This window comes from Bos indicus, chromosome 10, assembly GCF_029378745.1.
Source record: "Bos indicus isolate NIAB-ARS_2022 breed Sahiwal x Tharparkar chromosome 10, NIAB-ARS_B.indTharparkar_mat_pri_1.0, whole genome shotgun sequence".
Lineage (NCBI taxonomy): Eukaryota > Metazoa > Chordata > Mammalia > Artiodactyla > Bovidae > Bos > Bos indicus.
In genome coordinates, this window is record NC_091769.1 from 87,887,937 (window position 1) to 87,910,407 (window position 22,471).

Here is a 22,471-nt window from a genome sequence, read left to right on the forward strand (position 1 = left end):
TGGCTTGTAGGAAGGAGCCCAGGACTGGTTCCAGATCAGAGGCCCAGTGACAGAAAAGTCCCATCTAGCAAGTGCAGGGGCCTGGTGTGAGGAAATCCCAGGACTCATGTATTTAATCATAGCAATTAGTCTCAACCCCTCAACCCAGGGAGAGTGGCAAGCTCTTCCTTCTGCATGGTCATAAATTTGGATTGGAAGGAAGAGAAGCTTTAGGTCAAATCCTTAGGAATCAAGTTAGCCCTCTGGTTCCCTGAGACTGCTTCTGTTCCATTTTATTTTACATTTGACCCAAGGCACCTGCCCTGCCCCTTGCCCTCTGTGCCTGCCAATGAGGAAGCCTCTGCATCCGTACATGTCCTTTCTCTGAACGAGTAGAGCAGACCCTGAACCCCACCCAAGCCACAAAGAAGGAAAAGAGGAAGCAAGTAGTCGACATCCAAGGCTGGCCCAACCCAGGGGCTGGGACAGGGGCAAGCCTCCTGGAAACACGGAGGGCAGTTAGCACAGGAGGCTGCCCGGTGTCAGCGAAGGGAGGGCTCATAGGGTGAGGGCCCCCCAAGAGGGCTGAGGGCACACTTGAGCCATATAAGGCTGGGGTCAGTGGCTGCAGCCAAGACCCAGGTCGTTGACTAGTGAAACAGAGGGGCAGGAACGCCAGTTCCGGCCTCCATGGGAAAGGCCGGTTGATGGCTTTTGTTTCCAGAACTAAGGAGCTGAGTTTTTCTTCCAGATGAGAGCGACAGTGTGTCTGCACTGCAGAGCAGTAACGAAACACTCTACTGTGAGGCTGAAGCCCCCGTGGCTGTTGAGAAAGAGAAACCAGCCCGGGAGAGCTCAGAGACAGATCTTGAGATCGAAGGTGAGTGTAGGCCTTTGAGAGGCGAGGAGTGGCTCGCCTGCCTGCTCAGAAGCTGCAGAAATCGGTCCCTGCTGTCGACCCAGGGTCTGCCTGGAGGGACATGCTGTGGAGGGAATGTGGCTGTGCTCCGTGTTATCCCTCACCCTCCTCGACACCGGCCTGGGGGTGGCGGTCGCCGCTACCCCATGCCCATTGCATCAGCTTGTCGAAAGCTGGACCAATAAAAGGGCAGGGGCTTCCGGTTTTCTGAATGTTTCCACAAGTGGCCTCTATACCACCTTTGTACCAGTTCCAGGAGGTAGGCATTATTTACCTGCCTTTTATAGGGGAGGAAACTGAGGTTTAGAAAGACTGTGCCAGTGGCCGAGAAGTCTGCCAGCGTCTGCTGACTCCATGTTCACCCCACCTGGTCCATCTGCCCTCCGTATGCCATATCCCAGGGGCCCCTGGAGGATTTGGGGCCCATCTGGCATGCTGGCGACTTTCCTCTTCTCACAGGAGAGTTCTTGTTACCCCCGGTCGAGGGCCCCATATTTTCCTTCAACAAATCCAAGCGTGTCTGGGCAAGGGGAGGGGGCTCTGGCTGAGGGTTATTGCAAACGTCACCTCCACCCTTTCCTCCCTTCCGGTCCCCTCAAGGAAGGAGGTGCGAAAAAAGGACACAGGAAGCAGAGCCAGAGCAATGCTGGCCCCGCCTGATGCACTGGCCTTAGACTCCCCAGACTGAACCCCTTCCTCTCCTGTGTTCTGGAGCTGGGGGGGTGCAGTGTGATCAGTAGCTGCAGACACATGGGCGAGGCTGTTCTGCTGAATTCAGCTGTGTGGCTCCCCTGCGCGGTCACCTCCCCCTCATAGTCAACCTGCAACCTCACCCTCGACACAGACCTCCTCCTGCCACCCCCCGGGAATCCTGCTGTCCCTTTTCTAACTTCTTTACCACTTCAAGGTTGCTGCTGACGCTGATTGCAACACCCAATTTTACAAGGTCAGAGGGGTGTCAGATAGAAACAATGGAGGTTGTATCCCAGTTTCCGGCTTCTATCTCTTTCCCCCTCCCCACACCCATGGCTGGCAAGTGATAAGACTATCGCAAACGGCCTCGAAAATATAACTAAAGTGAATACAGCTAGAAGTGGTCAGCGGACTGCAAACAGAGTGAGTTCCAAGGACAAAGCTGGGGGTTACCTATCCTGCTTGGGCAAACAGGAACCTCTAAGGACTGAATCTGGGCCCCACAGTTCTGTGTTGTATGGAAACTCAGGGCTCAGCTCCTCCAGTTTCTAGCGCCCCAGCAGCGGTGCTGAGATACTGAGGATGGTGCAGGAAGTCTCCCATGATGGCCCGAGACAGGAGCCTGGGCAGGAATAGCAAGCTGGTGGAGAGGCAACAGAAGCGAGAGAAGACGGATGTTACTTCTGCTCTTTCTGTACAACAGGCTATTTTGCACCCCAAGGGCCACTTGGCAAACTGGAGGTGGGGTGAGGGGGCAGATGCTACTTGAATCTCACGGGTAGAGACCAAGAATCTTGCTCAGGGATTTCCCTGGTGGTCCAGTGGTTAAGACTCCACGCTCCCTGACCAGGGTTCGATCCCCGGTTGGGAAAGATCCCGCAAGTTGCATGGCATAGCCAAAAAGAAATATATGAAGAAAAGCATCCTGCTAAATATTTTACATTGCACATAACAGTCCCTCACAGAAGAGAATGATCCAATTCAAAATGTCCATAGTGCTGAAGCTCGAAAAACCCCCTGGTCTACAATCATCTGGAAAAGAAGGCCAATTTGTAGCTGTGCCTATAAAATCAACTTGCTTGCAAAGACTTTGTCTTTCCACCAACAAAGCTTTCGTTGTCCGTCTTAGAAATGTTTAGGGTGGGTTGGCCAAAGGCCCAGGGATGTGAAGGGAAAACAGATGCTGGCTTAGACCCCAGCTGGCCCTGGGAAGCTCTGCATCAGTGGAGCTTGTTCAATGAGGACAGGGTCGTGGGGCATCCCCACCGCCTGCTGCCCACTAGCCAGGCTAGTCTAAAGTCCAAGGAACTGAGCCCCCAGCCCCCAAGTGTATTTGTTTCCAATGGATTTGGGAGTCTTTTCATTCTTGCACATACAGAAGCCCACTGCATCCTACTTGGGCTTTTCCTAGTTGGGAGTTCTCTAAATGTTTCATAAATCTTTGTGGCTCACATTTTAACAGTGGCAATGAAACTAAAGGCTTTCCAGGTGGCACTAGTGGTAAAGAATCCACCTGCCGATACAGGAGACACAGAGATGCAGGTTTGATCCCTGGGTCGGGACGATCCCCTGGAGGAGGAAATGGCAACCCACTCCAGTGTTCTTGCCTGGAAAATTCCATGGACAGAGGACCTTGGTGGGCTACAGCCCATGGGGTCACAGAAGAGTCGGACACGACTGAGCACAGTGAAACTAAAACTGCGGTGGAAACTCCCTCAACTGTCAACAAACCACCAGCTTTTTGTCTGGCTGGCCTTTCAAAGGTGTCCCCAGGTGGGCACAGACGGGCTCACACATCCTTAAGGTCACCCTTACACACCCTTTCGCAGTCAACCTGGGAAGATGGGAGTGAAGCACATCGTTTCTTCCAGGTAGTTTGGAATCTAAAACCAGGGACCTTCTCTCTTACCAAAGGGAAACGTCCCCACGGGGTTTTCTGGAGTCAGAGTCTCCCACCACGGGCTGACCTTCCAGTTGGAGGAACATACACGCATAGGATCAGACCCTCAGGCAGAGAGGACACCAGTCAGAATCAAATGTGGTCTGGGTTAGCAGGAAGATAAGGCAAAGGAAGAAGGGAAACTCCGCTTCTTCCTCTGGCATCTTTTTTTTTTTTTTTGCAGATACCGAGAAATTTTTCACCACTGGACAAAAGGAGCTGTACCTGGAGGCCTGCAAACTGGTGGGCGTAGTGCCCGTCTCCTACTTCATCCGGAACATGGAGGAGTCCTACATAAACCTCAACCACCATGGGCTGGGCCCCAACGGAACCAAGGCTATTGCTATAGCCCTGGTGGTGAGCATGCCAGTGCGGGCACATGAAGCCTGGCAGAGTTGGGGCCTGACAGGGTGGTGGGCCCAAGAGTCAGAGAGCCCTACTGTGGGACCTGAGTTGCCACCTCCTTGCCCACCTTGCCCTAGGCTCTGCATGGTATTGTTTAGCTGCTTAGTCATCTCCAACTCATTTATGACCCCATGGACTGCAGCCTGCCAGGCTCCTCTGTCCATGGAATTTTCTAGCAAGAATACAGGAGTGGGTTCCATTTCCTTCTCCAGGGGATCTTCCCAATCCAGGGATCAAACCTTCATTTCCTGCAGGGCAGGCCAATTGTTTACCACTGAACCACCTGGAAGCCCAGACTCTGCATCACTATCAGCTATTTCCCCAATAGGCATGGATGCCCATTAGCTCCTAAGAAAGAGGTTACTAGAGACCCAGACCTTGAAAGTCTGTGTTCTTTCATATCCAGGAAGCAAAGGCACAAGGCTGTGGACACTGGAAAAGCAACTGATCTGGGCAAGGGCCCAAATGCTAGTGCGAAAACACAAGACAAAATATCAGCCAGGTCTCCATTCCGAGACCTCCATCTCCATTATCCTTTGCGATAAATGAGTTCACTACTGAGCCATTCCATTCTATGTCTGCCTTTGGCAACATTAGGTGTAATTCTTCAAGATCACACTGCAGAGTGAATCCTGTTTTCCCACAGGAATAATGTTCTCACTCAGCCCGGCATGAGTGAGCAAGGACTTGACCTTGAACTTACTATATAGCGTTCCGTACGCACAACTGACTCCATCTCAGGAAAACAGACAATGTAGCAGGTGCATGTCAGTATAACGCTGTCGGTTCACTTAGGACAGTAAAGAAAAAGTTTGATTTAAAAAAAAACACTCATTTTTGAATCTATAACAGCATTTACACTTAGTGCGTGCTCGTTAAGAAGTCACTGAACGTGACCCTCAGAAGGAGGAGGGAAGGGAGGGAAGAGCAGAGAAAGAACAAAGCCATCTTGAAATTTATGGAGCGTTGAAAGACTGATTAATGAAGTGTTAGGAATGCACCATTACCTCATGAGCTTCATGGGGAAAAAAAAAATAGAATATAATGAAATCCACTCAGGACTTGGGCCGCTTGGCTCTCAGGAACAGCAGTTTCTGTTTAGGGGGAGTTTTTCTTCTCTGATTCTCTGTATCACCCCTTTGACAATTAATCATTGTGACATTCCCATGGACTGAACGTTTAATTATTACTGATATCTCTGGTACAGTTGAACTTCTCACATGTCATGTTCTCCCCTGGCTGAGATGAAGAGCGCCCCGATAGGAGGGGTCATTTTCATACTTCCTGGGATCTATCCCTCCTCCGCCGATCTCCATGCCCCTGGACTTAGTGGGCTGTGGACCCCCTGCAGAGGAGGGATGGTTTCTGTTTATCCCTGTTTCCTGGGCAGCTGGCACAGAGGGTGACAAATAGATACTCGTCCTTGTGAAATGAATGTGGATGGACTTGGCGATCGGGCCCACCCGCCGCACCACACGCTGCGCTGGCCCCCAGGACGACTCTGAAAGTGGCCCTTCAGTCCCAGTTTCTGCTAAATGACGCCTAGACTGGGAGGGCCCCTGAGCTTTGCCACCACCACCCCCTCCCCGCAGAGAGCTGAGGCCAGAGGACACTTCCTGAAGGCCCCGGAGGACCTCCCTGCGTGGCTGTAATTCGCTCTGTGACACTCCCCCTTTGCTTGAGACGAGAGCTCCTACCACATTCTACTTCTCTCGTGGCTTTGTGGGCTTCAAAAGTGCTCAGATCCAAAGATTAATCTGTTCTCTCTGCCTTTCTGCACAGGGAACGAGGTGGGGAAGGGAAGGACAGAAGTTGTGGTTAGAGCTAACCCCAGTCCCTCTTGCTGCAATGCTAGTCATTTCCACTTGCCTTGTTCCCTATGGAAATGCAGACTAGCTTGCATGTAGATATTGATTTAAGATTTAGGTTCTAATACGTATCAGTACCAAAGGAGAAGGGCGGGCAAGAATTGGGAGATTGGCATTGCAATACATACACTATTGATACCATGTGTAAAATAGATAGCTAATGAGACCATACGCTATTGCACAGGGGGTCTACTGAATGCTCTATAGTGACCTGCATGGGAAGGAACTCCAAAAAAGAGGGGGTATTGCTGACTCACTTTGCTGTACAGCACGCACTAACACAACATTGTAAAGCAATTATACTCCCATAAAAATTAATTAGGAAAGTATTTAAGCTCCAGTTCCCTCCAAACAGCCTTGAGGCAACATCCTGACTGTCAGAGAGTCCAGATAAACCTTAACCTAAACTAGAAGAGACGCCTCTGAGCAAGATGGCACAGGAGATGCGTTAGGCTTGAATACCGTTCTTAAATGTATCAGAGAGGCCCTGCGAGCTACGGTCCATGGGGTCACAAAGAGTCGGACAGGACTGAGCGACTGAACTGAACTGAAACGTATCACTTTCTCCTTAATCCTGGAGTAGGTCACAGGCCTCTCTCCTCAAGGCTAAATGGTTAAAATCTGTTCCCCTCATCCTTGTGCCTTCCCCTTTGCAGGACTCTGTTGTCATGTCCCCCTTCTAAATCCCCTCTGGGAATCCCTTGTTGGGAAAGGAGATGCCCAGAAGAAGCATGTCCTAGCAAAACTTCCCTGGTGGGTCAGTGGTGAAGAACCACCTGCCAATGCAGGAGACACGGGTTCAATCCCTGGGTTGAGAAGATCCCCTGGAGTAGGGAAATGGCAACCCACTCCAGTACTCTTGCCTGGGAAATCCCGTGGACAGAGGAGCCTGGCAGGCTGCGGTCCACCAGGGGTCTCAAAGAGTCGGACATGACTTAGTGACGAAGCAACAACCACGAAACAAAACTCATGGGGATGGCAGTAGCCCTGCCTTATTCCCCTGTTGCTAGCCACTCCTCCACTCCAGGACTGCTAGCCCGCACCTCCATACCCTCTGACACAGCCAGGATGTTCAAGAGGGCTGATGGGTCCTGGGCAACGGCAGGGAACTGACTCTGTCACCATCCATCTTTCTCTCTCTCCCCCTCCCCTTGTGGTGGCTGAAGTCCAACACGACCGTCCTCACGCTGGAGCTGGCGGACAACTGCATCACGGAGGAGGGTATCCTGAGCCTGGTGGAGATGCTGCAGGAAAACTACTACCTTCAGGAGATGGTGCTGTGCCCGGTCCTGCCTGTTCCTACCTCCACACTCAGGGCCTCAGAATCCACTCGAGACAAGCCAGAGACCCCTACCCGAGCCCAGCCTCCAGGCTTTCTGCTCTCAATCTGGGGGCTCCTCCCCACTAGAAGTGACTTCTCAGAGGAAGTTCCACACCTAAGAGGCTGACCAGGTTCCCCATGGGCATAGGAAACCCTGAGAACCTATTTCCATCTGACCTCACAAGTCCCTAAATGGACAAACTTCTTTAGAGTTGCCTTAACGTGAACTTTCTTAAAGAAAATAAAGTCACGAGATAATTTCATAAAATACAATGCGTCCAGAGATAGATGATTGGCGATGGTTGGACACCAACATGAGTGTACTTCAGCCCACTGAGCTGTACCCTTCAAAATGGTTAGGATGGCAAACGTGTGTATGTCTATTTTACTACAGTTTTAAAACTTGGAAAAAGAAGGGGGAAAAACGACCAAGATCATAATGGCAAAGTTACGTAAAGTCCCTCCCATTCGCCTGAATGGACTGTGTCCATTTATACCCCAGTTTCTTCCGAGCACAGTAATTCATGCTTCAGGAACCAGTGAAGGGAATTACAATAATTGCTTACTCTTAATTTGTTTATCAATTGTTTCATACTAAATCCTCCAAATAGTTATCTTGGGTTTCCAAAAAAAAAAAATGCAATGTGCTTATCTAAAATACCAGGGCGAAACTGGGGAGGGTGGGGGGAGTCTTTGAGGTCAGCTTCAGAGAATTGAGACCAGCCTAGGGCCTCGCCATGAAACATCAGAAAAACCAGGGGTCCTCTCCTCCTCCTCTACCTCTTTCTCCTCCTCGTCCTCCTCTTTCTCCTCCTCCTCCTCTTTTTAATCTCCCTAACCCTTCCAGTCCTTCGACCTAACACCTGCTCTCTCTACCCCAACCTTATGCCCTTAGGACAGGCCTCAAGTAAGCCCCCACCCCCCATCATTTGTTAACCAGGGCCCTTTGGTGGGATTTTTATGTACAGAAGTGTTCTCTTGCCTTTTAGAATGTTTCCGACAATGATCTCGGCTTGGAGGGGGCCAGAATCCTCTCCGAGTTCCTCCAGAATAACACCTCCTCGCTTTTCAGTCTTCAGCTTTCAGGTGAGCCTATGAAGGGCTTCCCACGTGGTACTAGTGGTTAAGAAACTGCCTGCCAATACAGGAGACTCAAGAGACACAGGTTCAGTCCCAGAGTGGGGAAGACCCCCTGGAGAAGGAAATGGCAACCCCCTCCAGTATTTTTGCCTGGAGAATTCCATGGACAGAGGAGCCTGGTGGGCTGCAGTCCCTGGGCAGCAAAGACTCAGACTCCACAGAAGCGACTTAGCACTCACGCCTGGCGCTTTCTTATATAAAAGTTTGTATATTTACTGTTGTCAAGTTCATCAGTCTTTTCTTTTACGGTTTTGATTTTTGTAGTCTTGCTTAAAAACTGTTTCCTACTTCAGATTTTAAAGTATTTTATTTTATTTTCTTCAAATATTTTTGTAATTTTTCCCACATAGATCTTTAATATATCTGGAATTTATTTTTGTTCATGGCATTAGGTAGAAATCCTATGTGTTATTTTCACCTGGCTAAAATTCATAGCCAAGTGCCCAGCTTCATTAATTGAATAACTTATCCTTTACTGACTAACTTGAATGCCATTTTAACATATATTAAAGTGTGTGTTAGTCAGTTATGTGTGACTCTTTGCGACCCCATGGACTGTAACCCACCATGCTCCTGTGACCATGGAATTCTCCAGGCAAGAACACTAGAGTGGGCTGCCATTCCCTTCTCCAGGGGAGCTTCCCGGCCCAGAGATCGATCCTGGATCTCCTGCGTTACGGGTGGATTCCTTACCGTCTGAGCCACCAGAGAAGTCCATCATATGTTAAATTGCCATATAAATATAGATTCCTTTCTAGAATCTCTATCCCATTTCATTTAGCTATTTCTATGTCAACATTGTACTGTTTTAGTATTTGTTTAAAATATTAAAATTATAATATGTTATAATTAGTTGAAATTTATAAAATATATCAAGTATGTAACATTCAATATATTAGTTTTATACTTATATGCTTATATTAGATATTTTAATATGTTTGAGCTTCCCCAGCGGCTCTGCAGTGCAAGAATCTACCTGCAATGCAGGAGACACAGGTTCTGATCCCTGGGTTGAGAAAATACCCTGGAGAAGGAAACAGCAACCCACTCCAGTATTCCAACCTTGGAAATCCCACTGACAGAACCTGGCAGGCTGCAGTCCATGGGATTGCAAAAGAGTCATACATGACTTAGTGACTAAACAACAACAATAATGTGTTTAATATTTGAGTGGACAAAGTTTGATCTTTTTCAAAGTAATCTTGGCTATTCCTGGACAGTTTCTCCTCCAGGTGAATTTTTAAATCATTTTGTCAAGTTCTATTAAAAAAACTTATTGGAATTTTGGTTGGAGTTATATTTAATATTCTAGGTTAATTCAGGAAAGAACGGACATATTCAAAATATTGAATAGCTTCATTTAAGAACTTGGTTTCATCAGGTTTTTTTATGTTCTTCAATAAATTGTTATAGTTTTATTTCATTATTAGTCATGCATATTTCATATTAGCTTTATGTCTAGGTCTTTATCATTTCATTCTTGAGAATAGAATGTTTTTTCTACCACTTTTTCTAATTACTTTATTCCTGGTATCAGAGAAGGCAATGGCACCCCACTCCAGTACTCTTGCCTGGAAAATCCCATGAACGGAGGAGCCTGGTGGGCTATACAGTCCATGGGGTCGCTAAGAGTCGGACACGACTGAGGGACTTCCCTTTCACTTTTCACTTTCATGCATTGAAGGAAATGGCAACCCACTCCAGTACTCTTGCCTGGAGAATCCTAGGGACCGGGGAAGCCTGGTGGGCTGCCATCTATGGGGTCACACAGAGTTGGATACAACTGAAGTGACTTAGCAGCAGCAGCATGAGAGCTATTAATTTTTGTACATTGAGCCTATTGTCAATCATTTTATTGAATTATCTTACTAGTTCTGACATTTTGTTAATATTCTTGGATTATTTATGTAGGTGATAATGTCTGCAAACAATGGAAGTTTTTGTCTCCTCTTTCCAGTATTTATGGCTCCTGGAGAGTTTTTTGGTTGTATTGGCTAAGACCTCTAATATAACATTAATCCAGAATGTTATTTGCAAAAACATGAACTTCCCAGTCCTATCCCAGGCTGCTAAGTCAGAATCTTTAGGGGGAAAGGCTAAGAATCTGTATTTTTCATCTATCTTCCAAATAATTTCTTACAGCCGATGCAGGACAGGTAACAAATAGTATAAATACAACAATTTGAGTAACAGATCACATAAGTTTCTACACTGACTAGATTCTCATCTCATTTCATTGTATTGGTGCCAGAAACAACCAAGGAAGTATTTGTGTTTCAATGGATTCATTCATTCATTCATTCATTCAGGATTAACTGAGCACCTGCTACGTGCCAAGTGCTTTCTCAGTGCTAGAGACATACGGTTTATTAAACTTTCAAGGAGAAATTTGGGGATAAGAATTTGTGTCATCTATTCCCCGCAAATCACCAGTGTTTTATCAATGGATTCCTTAGCAGGGCCAGGGCTAGGATAAGACAAGGAAGGCACTCGCCTCAGCCGCAGAACTTAAGGGGCAACAAAAAACTCAGTAACCAAGTAAATAGCATCTTAAAGCAACATTTTTAAAAGCCAAAATTAATACAAAGATAAATCCATGGGTGAAGAAAAATATCAACACTTTAAATAAACCACAGAATCCCACAGGGACAGATTGGAATGAAGTACAGGGTCAGATCCTGCTTTTATTTAAACTCTGGTTCATCATAGATGTTTTTACATTGATTTGCATTTTAAACTATTAAGATCTTATTCATCGCAATTGCTGAGATTTTTGGCACCCCTTCAATTTTGCACGCATGGTAAGTGACTCATTCATCTCTTCAGGCCCACCTCTGCTGCTTAGACTTGAATTAGCATTTTTAGAACATCACAGAGTTTAGGCACAAGGCCAGGGGTTGATGCTATCAGTGGAGGCTCAGGGCATGGTGTACCAACTCCTGAAACTCCCTGCACAGTCACGGCAGAGAGAGAAGGGAAGGAGCCCTAAAGAGATGGTAATGAGCTGCCTTTCTCCCCGTGTGTGCCTCTGTGCCCAAACACTGCTTTAAGCATTTGCGCAAACCCACCGCGCATCCAGGCTGCCACGTAACACTGAGAAGAGTTCCACATGCTATACAGTCCGTCCTTGCTGGACTTGCCACCTTTTCTGTGTCCGATTGTTCCAAAGGCAAGACACTAGCAGGACTAAGATATGGAGGGTTAGGGAGCCTTAGTCTGAAGAACGTTGCTAATGCACCCCCTTCGCTGCAGGGAATAACTTCAAGGAAGAATCTGCAGAGCTGTTCTGTCAAGCCTTGTCGGTAAGAAGGCAGGGGTGCGGGTGCGGCCAGCCCCGTGAGCGATGCTGCTGGGACATGGGTGGCTCTGAGCGTCAGGAAGGAGTGAGACCACTTGCCTGGTGTAGGAAGCTGCTGAGTGTTCAGACTCCAGTCCTATCAAAAGCCTCAGCAATTGGTAGGACTGTTTGGATGGTGCTAAATTCTCCTAGCAGTCATCAACAGTTCTACAGGAAATGAACGGTCCTCCGTCTAAGAACACTAGCCTACTTAATTTTCGGCATACGCGGGCCCCCATCGCAGTGTTCCAAGTGAGGCATTTGCAGAGAAGACAGAGAAGACAAAAATCACCTCTCTCTGCCCTGTTTCTTTCTCTAGAACAATTACAGAATTAAATCACTGGATCTCAGTCACAACAAATTCTGTGACAAGGCAGGCGAGTACCTGGGGCAGATGCTAGGTGAGTCCTGCTGCAAAGGGAGGGGCCCAGAAAAGGGAGGGACGTAGGGTAGGATGGCTTGTCAGAGCTCGTCTCCTGTTTCTTTATTGTTATGGACAGTTCTGATTATAAAAAGCAATGTAAACGATACCCCAAATTCATTTTGAAGGGAGCAAACATCTGAATGTGGGAAGTAAAAAAACTTCAAAATAATTAGATTAGAATAACATAAAAGTAACTCGTTTCTATGAGAAATAATACAGAGAGATGACCTCAGGGAGGCTAAAGATTATTAAACAGAAATGGGCACACACTGTAACAAAACAGTGGGCAGAAACTGCAGCAAAAACGAGTCATACATTTGGCAACAGTGAAGTGAAAACTTTCAGATGATAAAAGAAATCATGGGGCAGTGATAGAAGACACGCACTCGTTAGGGAGTAGAAATGTAGAACATTTGTAAAATATACAAGATTACTGTTCAGAATACTGACGAAAATTTCTCTAGCTCAATTAGGCAGTGATAAATACTCCCAGTAAAAAAAATAAAACAACAACTGGCCAAAGCGTATGGACAGTGACCAAAGAAAACCAAGTGTCCGCACTCTTCAGTAATTAAAAACATCCAAAAGAAAACCACAAACAGATCTCCTTTGTCATCTAGCAGAGCTGTAACAGTTTCCCATCAGAGAATATCAATTGCGGTGAAAACGAACAAAAAATAGGGACACTCACAAGTCTGCTAGGTAAAGGCACTTTGGAGAACAATTTGACTACATTTAGTAATATATATTACGGAGAAGGCAATGGCAGCCCACTCCAATACTCTTGCCTGGAAAATCCCATGGACAGAGGAGCCTGGTGGGCTGCAGTCCATGGGGTCGCGAAGAGTCGGACACGACTGAAGCGACTTAGCAGCAGCAGCAGTAATATATTGGAAATGTATACATTCTATGACGCAGTTCACTTCTATAGGTGTCTCAGAGAAGGTCTCGTGCATACAGAGAGAGCTGTCCGAGGAGGTTCATTATAACAAAAGTGTTATAAAAGGGGGGAAAAACAAACTAAACATTCTCTCCTGGGGAAATGAATAGAAGCAGAGAGGACTCCTAGCAGTGGGGACCGAGTGCTCATCTAGATGGGGAGGGGAGAGGAAACCGCCCAGGGAAGGCGGCTCTTTGTTGAAAACTGAATATAAAAGAAGAAACAGCCGTGCTATATAGCTTTCCAGGAAGAAAGCCTGTTTGAGGAACTTGGGGCGACAGTGTGGCTGAAGTACAGGGAACAGGGGAGGAGAATGGAAGGGAGAGAGGTCGTTGAGGTGGCGGGCAGCCCCTCACGTCGGGCTGTTGGAGCTATGACACCCACAGAGCCTGGGTTTCATTCAACGCACGGCGTATCACGAAGGATGTGAGCGTGGGAATGATGAGGGACAGCTGGGAAGCTCAGACCCACTCCGTGACTCCTGCATCCGAGGAGGACGGGAGGGGAAGAGGGAGGCGTGGTGACTGGGACAGAATCACAGCGTGAGCTCAACCAGGGGGCTCTCGGAGGGGATGGATTCAGAATATGCTCCAGAAGTAAAGCCAAAAGGCCTTGCTGATGTGAAGAGGGAGGGAAAGGGAGAGATAAAGATAGATTCGTGATTCTTTTGTTTCAGTTCCTGGTGAGATGGAGGTGGTGTTTACTCAGTGAGGGGAACTCAGGGAGTCACAGTACAGAGGGGCAGGAGTTAGGAGTCAAGGTGTCTGCTTTTGGCCAGGAAGGGCTTTCAATGCCCATTTGACGCCGACACGGAGATGTCAGGAAGGTGGTTTGCTGGGTCAGTTTAGAGTGTGGAGAACAGGTCAGAACTGGAAACATATTTGCGAGGTATTTAAAGCCAGGGCCATGTGTCCAGATGAGGTCGTCCAGGCGAAGAGTGCAGACAGAGTTGAGTAGGGGGCCATCCTACTGCCCCCGGGGTCACTCCAACATTTTAAGGGGTCACAGAGGAGGAGGAGCTGGAGTGGGAGTGATGAGTCAAACAGCAGGGAAAGTGAGGTACCAAGGAGCCACGCGATGGGGAGCATTTTCAAGAAGGGGGAGGTGGTCAGCGGGGTGAAGTACTGCTTAGAGATCAAATAAGAAGACAGAAAAGTGACCACAGGACTTGCCAGCGTGGAGATAACTAGTGAGGGGGTATGCAAACCCAACTGGAGTGGGTTGAGTTGAAAATGAGATGCAAAGAAGTGAAAATGGCCCTGTAAGCAACTCCAGGCGCTCCACTGAGACGTGGCTGGAAAAGAAAGATGGGTGGCATAGAGTCCAGGAAGGTTTGCAAGGATGGGAAGTGCTGATAGGAAGAAGAGAAACAGAAACATGCTGGAGAAGGAGGAGGACATAATTATAGGAGCGAAGTCCTTGAAAAGACAGGAGGCGATAATATCTATAACAAACATGGAGGGGTGGCCTGAGAGCAGTAGGGACCCATCATTCACTGAAAAGAGTGGGGAGCCCAAGAGTGGGTGTGGGGGGCAGTGGGGCTGGGAGATAGCACTTTAGGAGGGCGAAGCTCTCTCACCCCATTGCTGCCGCTTCCTCAGCGAAGCAATGAGGCAAGATCTTCAGCTGGAGCGGAAGGGACGGAAGAGCAAAGTGTAAATGAACTATTGGGTATTTTGAGTCTCCCTTTGAAAACTAATTGTCAAACATTTTAAAATTAAATTTTAAAACATAAATTTAAGATGAGACAGACTAACTTCTGTTTTAATATGGTTGTCACCATACTATATTGCAGCTTTCAAAAATTTTTGTGTACTAAAGCCACCAAATATTAGATGATTGCTATGTGACAGACATCATGCTAGGCTCTTTACATCAATCTTTACAAAAAAAAACCTTTGTAAAGGTTAACATTCCCATGTTATAGATAAGAAAACAGAAGTAAGGGAAGGATAAGTAAGCCAAAGAATCCGCCTCAATGTGGGAGAACCAGGTTTGAGCCCTAGATCGGGAAGATCCCCTGGAGAAGGGCATGGCAGCCCACTCCAGTATTCTTGCCTGGAGAATCCCATGGACAGAGGAGCCTGGCAGGCTACAGTCGGTGGGGCCGCAAAGCGTCAGACATGACTGAGCGAATCTCTGCCTTCTGTCTAAGGTCACATAGCTAGGAAGTGGTGAGAACAGAATTAAACTTTTAACTTTGTGGTCATTTAAGAGGAACAGGAGTGCAAAGTATAACTTAAGTGGGGGACATGGCACAAAAGAGCAAAGAAGGGTAGGAAGAGATTGAGGGAGACAGCCAGGGAGAGAATGAAAGCAGGAGAAAAGTTTGTTCTCAATACAACAGAAGGTGGTGTGCATTTTCCTAAAAGTGTGTCCTGGTGGTTGACACAAGAGAAAGACATGATCAGTACAGAGCACTCTGTGCATAAAAAAGTAAAACAGAAAAACATATTTTCCTGGGCCTGAAGGCGGTTCCTCCCACTCAGTGTCCTTCAAGAGCACTTTAGTCTCTCTTCCCAATAGTGTCCTCAGCACATCCGCCCTCCCCAGATAAAAATGACAAAGCCGCCGTGTTTAAATAGAATGCTCTCCCAGCCCTATGTAGGCTGTAATCAAAAGCACCTTTAAGTTTTTTTTAAAATTGCAATTTCAGTGCAAACCCAACTTCTAGACAAGCCTGATGTCGCCCCGCTTCCACCTGGCTATATCCCTAAAGTTCTGGATGGACATTCTGTGGCCCCATTGCTCCCATAGGTCTCCATGAAAATACCACGTGATAGACCTCGCCATGCCCACCGCAGTCTCGCTACGTAAACTACCCCTGTTTCCCATGCTGTCTCCATCTATGTTAACGACTGTGTGATTTTCCACCAGGTGGATATTTGTGTTATGCTTTACCCCTCCTCTGTGAGTCACAAACCTCACTTTTGTGAGCGATGCCAGGGGAAACATCTGCAAGTGTCACTCACCTTACATACTATACTGTCTACCTAGGAAGAGTCTCAGGGGTGATATTGCCCTGAGATGGAGCAAACAGATTTTAGTAGGAAAACATCTCTGACCAGACAGTTCAGAGTGTATCCCACGTTTGCCACCTGCAATGTACAAGTATCTTACCACGATTCTGTGGCGTTGGGAATCCCCTTGTCATTTTGTGTTTAAATGGATAACTGACAAGTTATTGCCTCAGTGTTCTGCTTTGCATGAGGACTGAGCCATTCTTACCCCCAATTTCATGGATCTCAGGCCAACCCAGAGCCTGGGTTCTCCGGGAGGTGGGGGAGGCTGAGATGACGCCCTCCCCTCCCTCAGCCATCAATGTAGGGCTCCAGTCGCTGGATCTGAGCTGGAACCACCTCTACATCCGGGGAGTGGTGGCCTTGTGCAATGGTCTCCGGGTAAGCCTGCGGGAGTGGAGCCAGGGTTGAGCCCGGGTGAGGATGACCAGGCCCTCTGTCCACCATCTTGAACCCCTTCTCCATGGTCACCATTGAGGACAGTGATCTGAGACCTCCTCAGGCGCTCTTCACAGTCAGTCTGCCTCCCACAACTCCTGAATGCGTGTCCTCCTTTAGTACAAATCCCTCCCAGGGAAACTTGCCCTACTGGGGCCTCATACGCACCTCTGGGGGTAACTTCAAAGGGGCAGTTTAACTCAGGGCGAAGGGAATGACCTTCACCCAAAGAGAATGAGCTCTGAGACTCTGAGCCCAGCTGGGAGGGATCTGGAAAGATCTGGCCGTCTCTCTCCCGGGGACCACTGAGCACTCTGTCTGGAAGCCGGCCAGGGACAAAAATGGGGGCCCGTTGGCTGGATGAGTTGCCTGCAGCCTTGATGCTGGCGCTATTTTCCCTTCTCCCTGCAGTCTAACGTGTCGCTGAAGAAACTCGATCTCTCCATGAACAGCTTTGGGAACGAGGGGGCTGCAGCCCTAGGGGAGGTCCTCAGACTCAACAGCTACCTGACCTACCTAGACCTCAGCAGCAATAACATCACCAACGACGGGCTCTCCAAAATCAGCAGAGCCCTGGAGTTGAATGAAAGCCTCAAAGTTCTGAAGGTAGTCTTCACCCGGGCAGGAGACAGGACAGCTTGTGTGTGCATGTGTGTGTGTGTGCCTCCACGTGTGTGTAACTGCATGTCTGTGTGTCTCTGCACCCATGCATGTGTGCGTCAGTGGGTGTGCATCTGTGTATGTGTCCCTGCATCCCTGTGTGTGCATGCACATGTGTATCTGTGTGTGTGGGGACAGGGGGGAGCGGGAGTGGGTTGGGATGTTGCTGGAGAGAAAAATCTACGTTCTTGGCTGGCTTTATTCTGTAAATTCAGTGTCACACTCTCCACTCTCACCTGGCACAGGGTAGCAGTTTGTCTCTTAACTGGTTTTCCTTTCTCCCATCTGGGTCTCCTCCAGGTTTTTTTTCTTCACAAAGTGGCTTTCGGGATCTCCGTTCCCCAGCCAGGGATTGAACCTAGGCCCGGGCAGTGAAAGCGCCAAGTCCTAACCGCTAGACTGCCAGGGAATCCCCTCCTCCAGTTTCTCTCCACGCTGCAGCCAGAGTGTGCCTTTTGAGTGTAAATCTGGCTTCTAACCCCACCCCTACCTACTCTACTCCAGCTTAAGCCCCCCATCCCCCAGGGCCTCCATGGCTCAAACCCAGTCCTTTCCCTCAGTGTGTTTCAAGTTTACCCTCCCCCCAACTCCTATGCTCCAGCCAATGCCTCAGGGTCTTTTTATTTTTTTAAATTTTTTGGCTGCCCTGGGTCTTCATTATAGTGCACATGCTTCTCATTGCGGTGGCTTCTCAGTGCAGAGCACAGGCTCTAGGCACTCAGGCTTTGGTAGTTGTGGTGCAAGGGTCTAGGAGCTCCATGACATGTGGGATCATCCCCGCACCCCCTACCTTGGCAGGCAGCTTCTTAACCATGGGCTTCCCTGGTAGCTCAGCTGGTAAAGAATCCACCCGCAATGCAGGAGACCCCGGTTCAATCCCTGGGTTGAGAAGTCTATCCCTGGAGAAGGGATAGACTACCCACTCCAGTATTCTTGGGCTTCCTTGGTGGCCCAGCTGGTAAAAAAAACCGCCTGCCGTGTGGGAGACCTGGATTCAATCCCTGGGTCGGGAAGATCCCCTGGAGAAGGGAAAGGCTACCCACTCCAGTAGTCTGGCCTGGAGAATTCCATGGACTGTACAGGCCATGGGGTTGCTAAGAGTCCTGAGCGACTTTCACTTTCACTTCTTAACCACTGGACCACCAGGGGAGACCGCAGGGGCTTTTTCACCTCCCTCCCTGCAGGACCTTGCCCACACTGCTTCCTTAGCCCACAGTCCTCCCCTGACTGGCCTCAGTTTCTGTTCTGCCTCAGAACACAGTGGGAGCCCCAGTACCCTAGGCACCCCCAGGGAACCCTCAGATCCTGTTCACCCCTTCTCCTAGAACTCCCCAGAGTTCCTCTTTATATTCTCGTTCTGAGTGACTTGTCTGTCACGCACTAGCCTGAGAGCTTCCTGAGGACAAAGACGTATTCGGGTTTGCCCATTAATATCACCTGTACCTAGCAGAGTCCTGGGTACGGGGGATATAATACTCCGCTAGGACTCAGGACTACAGGAGTCTACAGGATAGTAGTCCTGAGTCTACAGGACTTACTAAGTCATGTCCAACTCTTGTGATCTCATGGACTGTAGCCCACCAGGCTCCTCTGTCCATGGGATGCCCAATGAATATTTATTAAGTAAATGAATGAATATGTATTTCATTTTAAATTAATTTGCTTATAGATGCTAATTTATAACAGAGAAGCTCCTCGGAAGTTGGCAATTGATGAAAAATGAGGCCTTGTATTAACAGGTCCCCTTTCTGGGGCTCCTACTTTGAGCCAGGATCTGTTTCAAGTGATTTGTCTCCTTATTCCTGGCCCAGCCCCATCAAGTGGGCTCCAGTAACCCCACTTGTCAGATGAGAAGACTGAGGCTGTGTGACTTGTCAGCTAGCAAGAGGCAGAGGGAAGTCAGCTCTACCTGGCTTTCTACTGCAGTTCCAACTCCCGCAAGATATGTGGGTGACTCTGGGGGACCACAGACGTGGGAGTGCTGGTGGAAGAAGAACAGGAGTTAGGAATCAGTGAAGATGAGCTGCCATTCAAGAGGGCAGTCACCCTAGAGCTTTGCGGTGACAAGAGGAAGTCAGGTTCTGACCAGTGGAAGTAGCTTGGTGATGGCAGACCACTCCAGGTGGCCGCCTAGTGACTGCGGAAGCTGAGAGGCTGGCCTGCCTGGATGGGCACCAAGTGTGATTCAGACAGGAAGAACAGACTCGGCTTGCCAAAGACTCAGCCTTGGGGGCCAACGAAGCCAAGGCAAGTTCAGAGAATCTGACTTCTAAAAGACTAAAAAACTAGCTCAGCAAAATGGCCACGAAGATTTTTTTCTGGTTAGTGAAATATAGGTGATTTTAACATTTTTTTCTACTGCTTTTAAATTTTTTCTACAGTGACCAAATATTTTCATTTTAGATCCTTGTCATGCTTGCCTGTGCTTATCCCAGTGATTGGCGTGTTGCAGGGCCCCAGTCGATGTTTGTTGGATGGATGGATGGATGAGCAGTGAGATGGACAAGTGGATGGATGACAGACAGACAGACAGGGAGATGGGTGCTTACAGAGAAATCTGGAAGGAAGACATAGACTGTGGTTTGACGGGGATATATGGAAACCGTGCTCTGAACCAGCCTTTTCTGCCCCCATCTCTGCCTCCTTCTGCCTTTCCCTTCCTCCCACAGCTTTTCCTGAACCCCATAAGTATGGATGGGGCTGTGTTACTTATCCTGTCCATCAAGAGGAACCCCAAATCCAGGATGGAGGATATTGACATTTCTGTAAGTCATCTGATGGTTCGCTCACACTCAGGGAGCATGCCAGTTGCCATGGCCACCATGCCAGGTGCCAACAGCTCTGGCCCTCAGGGCCTACGTGCTCCAGGAGAAGAAAAGACAAAACACTCCTTTTAGGGTACAACTCTGCCCTCCTCCAGAGGTCCTTTCCATTGGAGTAGCCAGTCAGTCAGTAACATCATGGTATAAAATTATTTGCCCGATCCTGAGAACCCAGGACCTGCACCCCCAAGAGCAGGCCTGAGGGCAGAGAGGAGGAACACCAGAATCAAAGGTGGGGGACCCCAGAACAGACCTGTCTGCAGTCAGCTTTGTTGATGGATGGCTCTGGGCCTTAGAATGCTTCCACAATCACAGGATTTTTAGAATCTGAGTATGAAAACATGTCCAAATCTGTGTTTTCATTTCATGACTCAGCCTACTCTAATCAGAGTAGTATTTGAGTGTAAAAAAAAAAAACCTAGATGGAGGCGGGAAGCTTGCGGAGGTGACTCCACTCTGTGGGTACTCTGGCCTGAATCATCCCAGAGGTAGGAGCTGTTGCCAACAATATCCTATACTTGTCTACCAGTTTATACTCTTTTTTTTAAGCCCCAAAGCCATTTTATAGGCGCCAACTCGTTTAGTTCTACTCTGGGAAGTAGGTAGAATGTATTCGTGACCTAGGGCTGCCAAGGCAAAGTACACAAAGCAAGTGACTCAAGTGATAGAAATGTCTTGTCTCACAGTCCTGGAGGCTAGAAGTTCAAGGTCAAGGTGTTGGTCAGGTCGGTTCCTCCAGAGGACTGTAAGGAAGAATCTGCTCCCTGCTTCTCTTCTAGCTCCTGGTAGTTTGCAGGCAATCTTCACTGTTCCTTGGCTTGTAGAGACCTCACCCTGGATCTCTGCCTTCAGCCTCAGGTGTCACGCTCCCTGTCTCTGTATCCCAGTGTTCCCTTGTTACAGGGACACCAGTCATATCGGGTTAGGGCCCACCCTAGCGACCTCATTTTTAACTTGATCATCTGCAAAGATCTTATTTCTCAATAAGGTCATATTCACAGATACTGGGGTCAGGATTTCAGCATCTTTTTTTGTGGGGATACGATTCAACCCATGACTAGTACTCGTCCTCATTGTCCTGCTTTACACGTAAAGAACCTGAAACAGAGAGGTTAGGCCACTCACCCAGGACCACACAGCAGGTGTGAAACGCAGCGAGGAGTAAACCAGGGCTTCTGCCTCCCACTCTAGAGTTCTGTAAAGGTGAAGTGTGAAAAGTCCTTTCACATTTGCTTAATGCCACACTAATTGGGGTTTTGTTAAGACTTTAATACCTTGCAAGTCTATCAGGGATGATGTTTTGCGTTTGAAATCCAAGCTTCTTAGAACTGAATAATGAGTAAAAATTGGGTTTATATTTGCCACAGATTATAAAGTGTCATAAAAACATACCTGCTGTCCTTTTCAATTTGTTCCCTCGTCTCCTCCTCCCCAGCCCTGGCTCCTCCTTGTGCTCCTGGTTTTCCTCCTCAGAGGCCTGCTCCCTGCTTGTCCCACAGCTCTGACCTGCACCCTGTGTTGCTGCCTCTGACCTCAGCCCCTGGGTCCAGAGTTCATTAGAGTTCGGCTCCTCCCACCCCCTGCAGTGCAGGTTGGAAGGTGTGAACCCGAGCACTATCTTGGGGTGTCTGAGGGAATGTCGGAAGTGGTGCTGTTTAGACCCTAAGGCGGCATATAAACCCCTGAGCTGGAGTTTCTCTTGCCACTCCACATGATGCCACCATAACTCTAAGTAGTGTTGGAATCCCTTCATTGTAGATGCTTCTAGAACTTTCTCTAGAATACCTACAAAGGAGAGGGAGTAAGTCTTCAGCCCTTAGCACGAATTGAGTTCTTTGAAAAGGCAAAAGATACTGAGAGCCGCAGCTGAGGGATGAAGCCGGTGGAGCACACCCACGGAGGCCAGGTTTCATCAAACACCATCACACAGAGCACGTGCTCTCCTGCAGCCTCTAAGTGGGCATGGAGGCCCTTCCACAAGGCGGGGGCTCCCCACGTGCAACCGGATGGCTGGAATGAGGGGCTCTCTGCTAGGGCTTCAGCTCTGAAGACCAACACTGGGGTAGAAATGGGCTTTTCAGGGCCTTTGGGGGCCAGTCATGTAACCCCACAGCCGTGCCCGTCTGTCACACACAGACACTAGGCTCACCTTCTGAGAGCAGAGTGAGTTGACAGGCGGTGACAGGCCACCAGCGCCCAGCTAGGACACCTGATCCAGATCACGTGGGAAACTCACAAGCCAAACCGCCAGTGCTAGCAAAGGACGGCTGTGTCCCGGGCTAGGAGCAGCACCGCAGAACAAACTAGAAAAGACAACACGTGGCTTTGCTTGGGGGGAGCCCGCCGGGCTGGGAGATGGCATGACGGCAGCACCCGCTGCCCGACAGGTCCCCTCTCTCCCTGCTGCAGAATGTGCTGGTGTCCGAGCAGTTCGTGAAAATCCTGGATGGGGTGTGTGCCATCCACCCCCAGCTGGATGTGATATACAAGTCAGTGCAAGCCCCCTCGGCCAAGAAAACCCTCTTCACATGGACGAACCCCGTGAAACTGATCCAGGTGAGCCCTG

The 22,471-nt window shown here is 48.6% G+C and overlaps 2 protein-coding genes across 3 annotated transcripts in view; one reads left to right on the forward strand and one right to left on the reverse strand.

The window, feature by feature from the left end:
• ANGEL1 (angel homolog 1) overlaps positions 1 to 22,471 on the reverse strand; it is a 67,652-nt gene that overhangs the window by 37,860 nt on the left and 7,321 nt on the right. The gene's annotated exons all lie outside the window — the stretch shown is intronic.
• LRRC74A (leucine rich repeat containing 74A) overlaps positions 1 to 22,471 on the forward strand; it is a 31,003-nt gene that overhangs the window by 1,224 nt on the left and 7,308 nt on the right. Inside the window, exons 2-11 of the mRNA XM_070797902.1 lie at positions 731 to 859; positions 3,715 to 3,887; positions 6,970 to 7,077; positions 8,114 to 8,210; positions 11,517 to 11,566; positions 11,921 to 12,002; positions 16,281 to 16,366; positions 16,835 to 17,029; positions 19,753 to 19,848; positions 22,315 to 22,461. Coding sequence (XP_070654003.1) covers positions 731 to 859; positions 3,715 to 3,887; positions 6,970 to 7,077; positions 8,114 to 8,210; positions 11,517 to 11,566; positions 11,921 to 12,002; positions 16,281 to 16,366; positions 16,835 to 17,029; positions 19,753 to 19,848; positions 22,315 to 22,461 — 1,163 coding nt within the window. The remainder of the gene's footprint in view (positions 1 to 730; positions 860 to 3,714; positions 3,888 to 6,969; positions 7,078 to 8,113; positions 8,211 to 11,516; positions 11,567 to 11,920; positions 12,003 to 16,280; positions 16,367 to 16,834; positions 17,030 to 19,752; positions 19,849 to 22,314; positions 22,462 to 22,471) is intronic.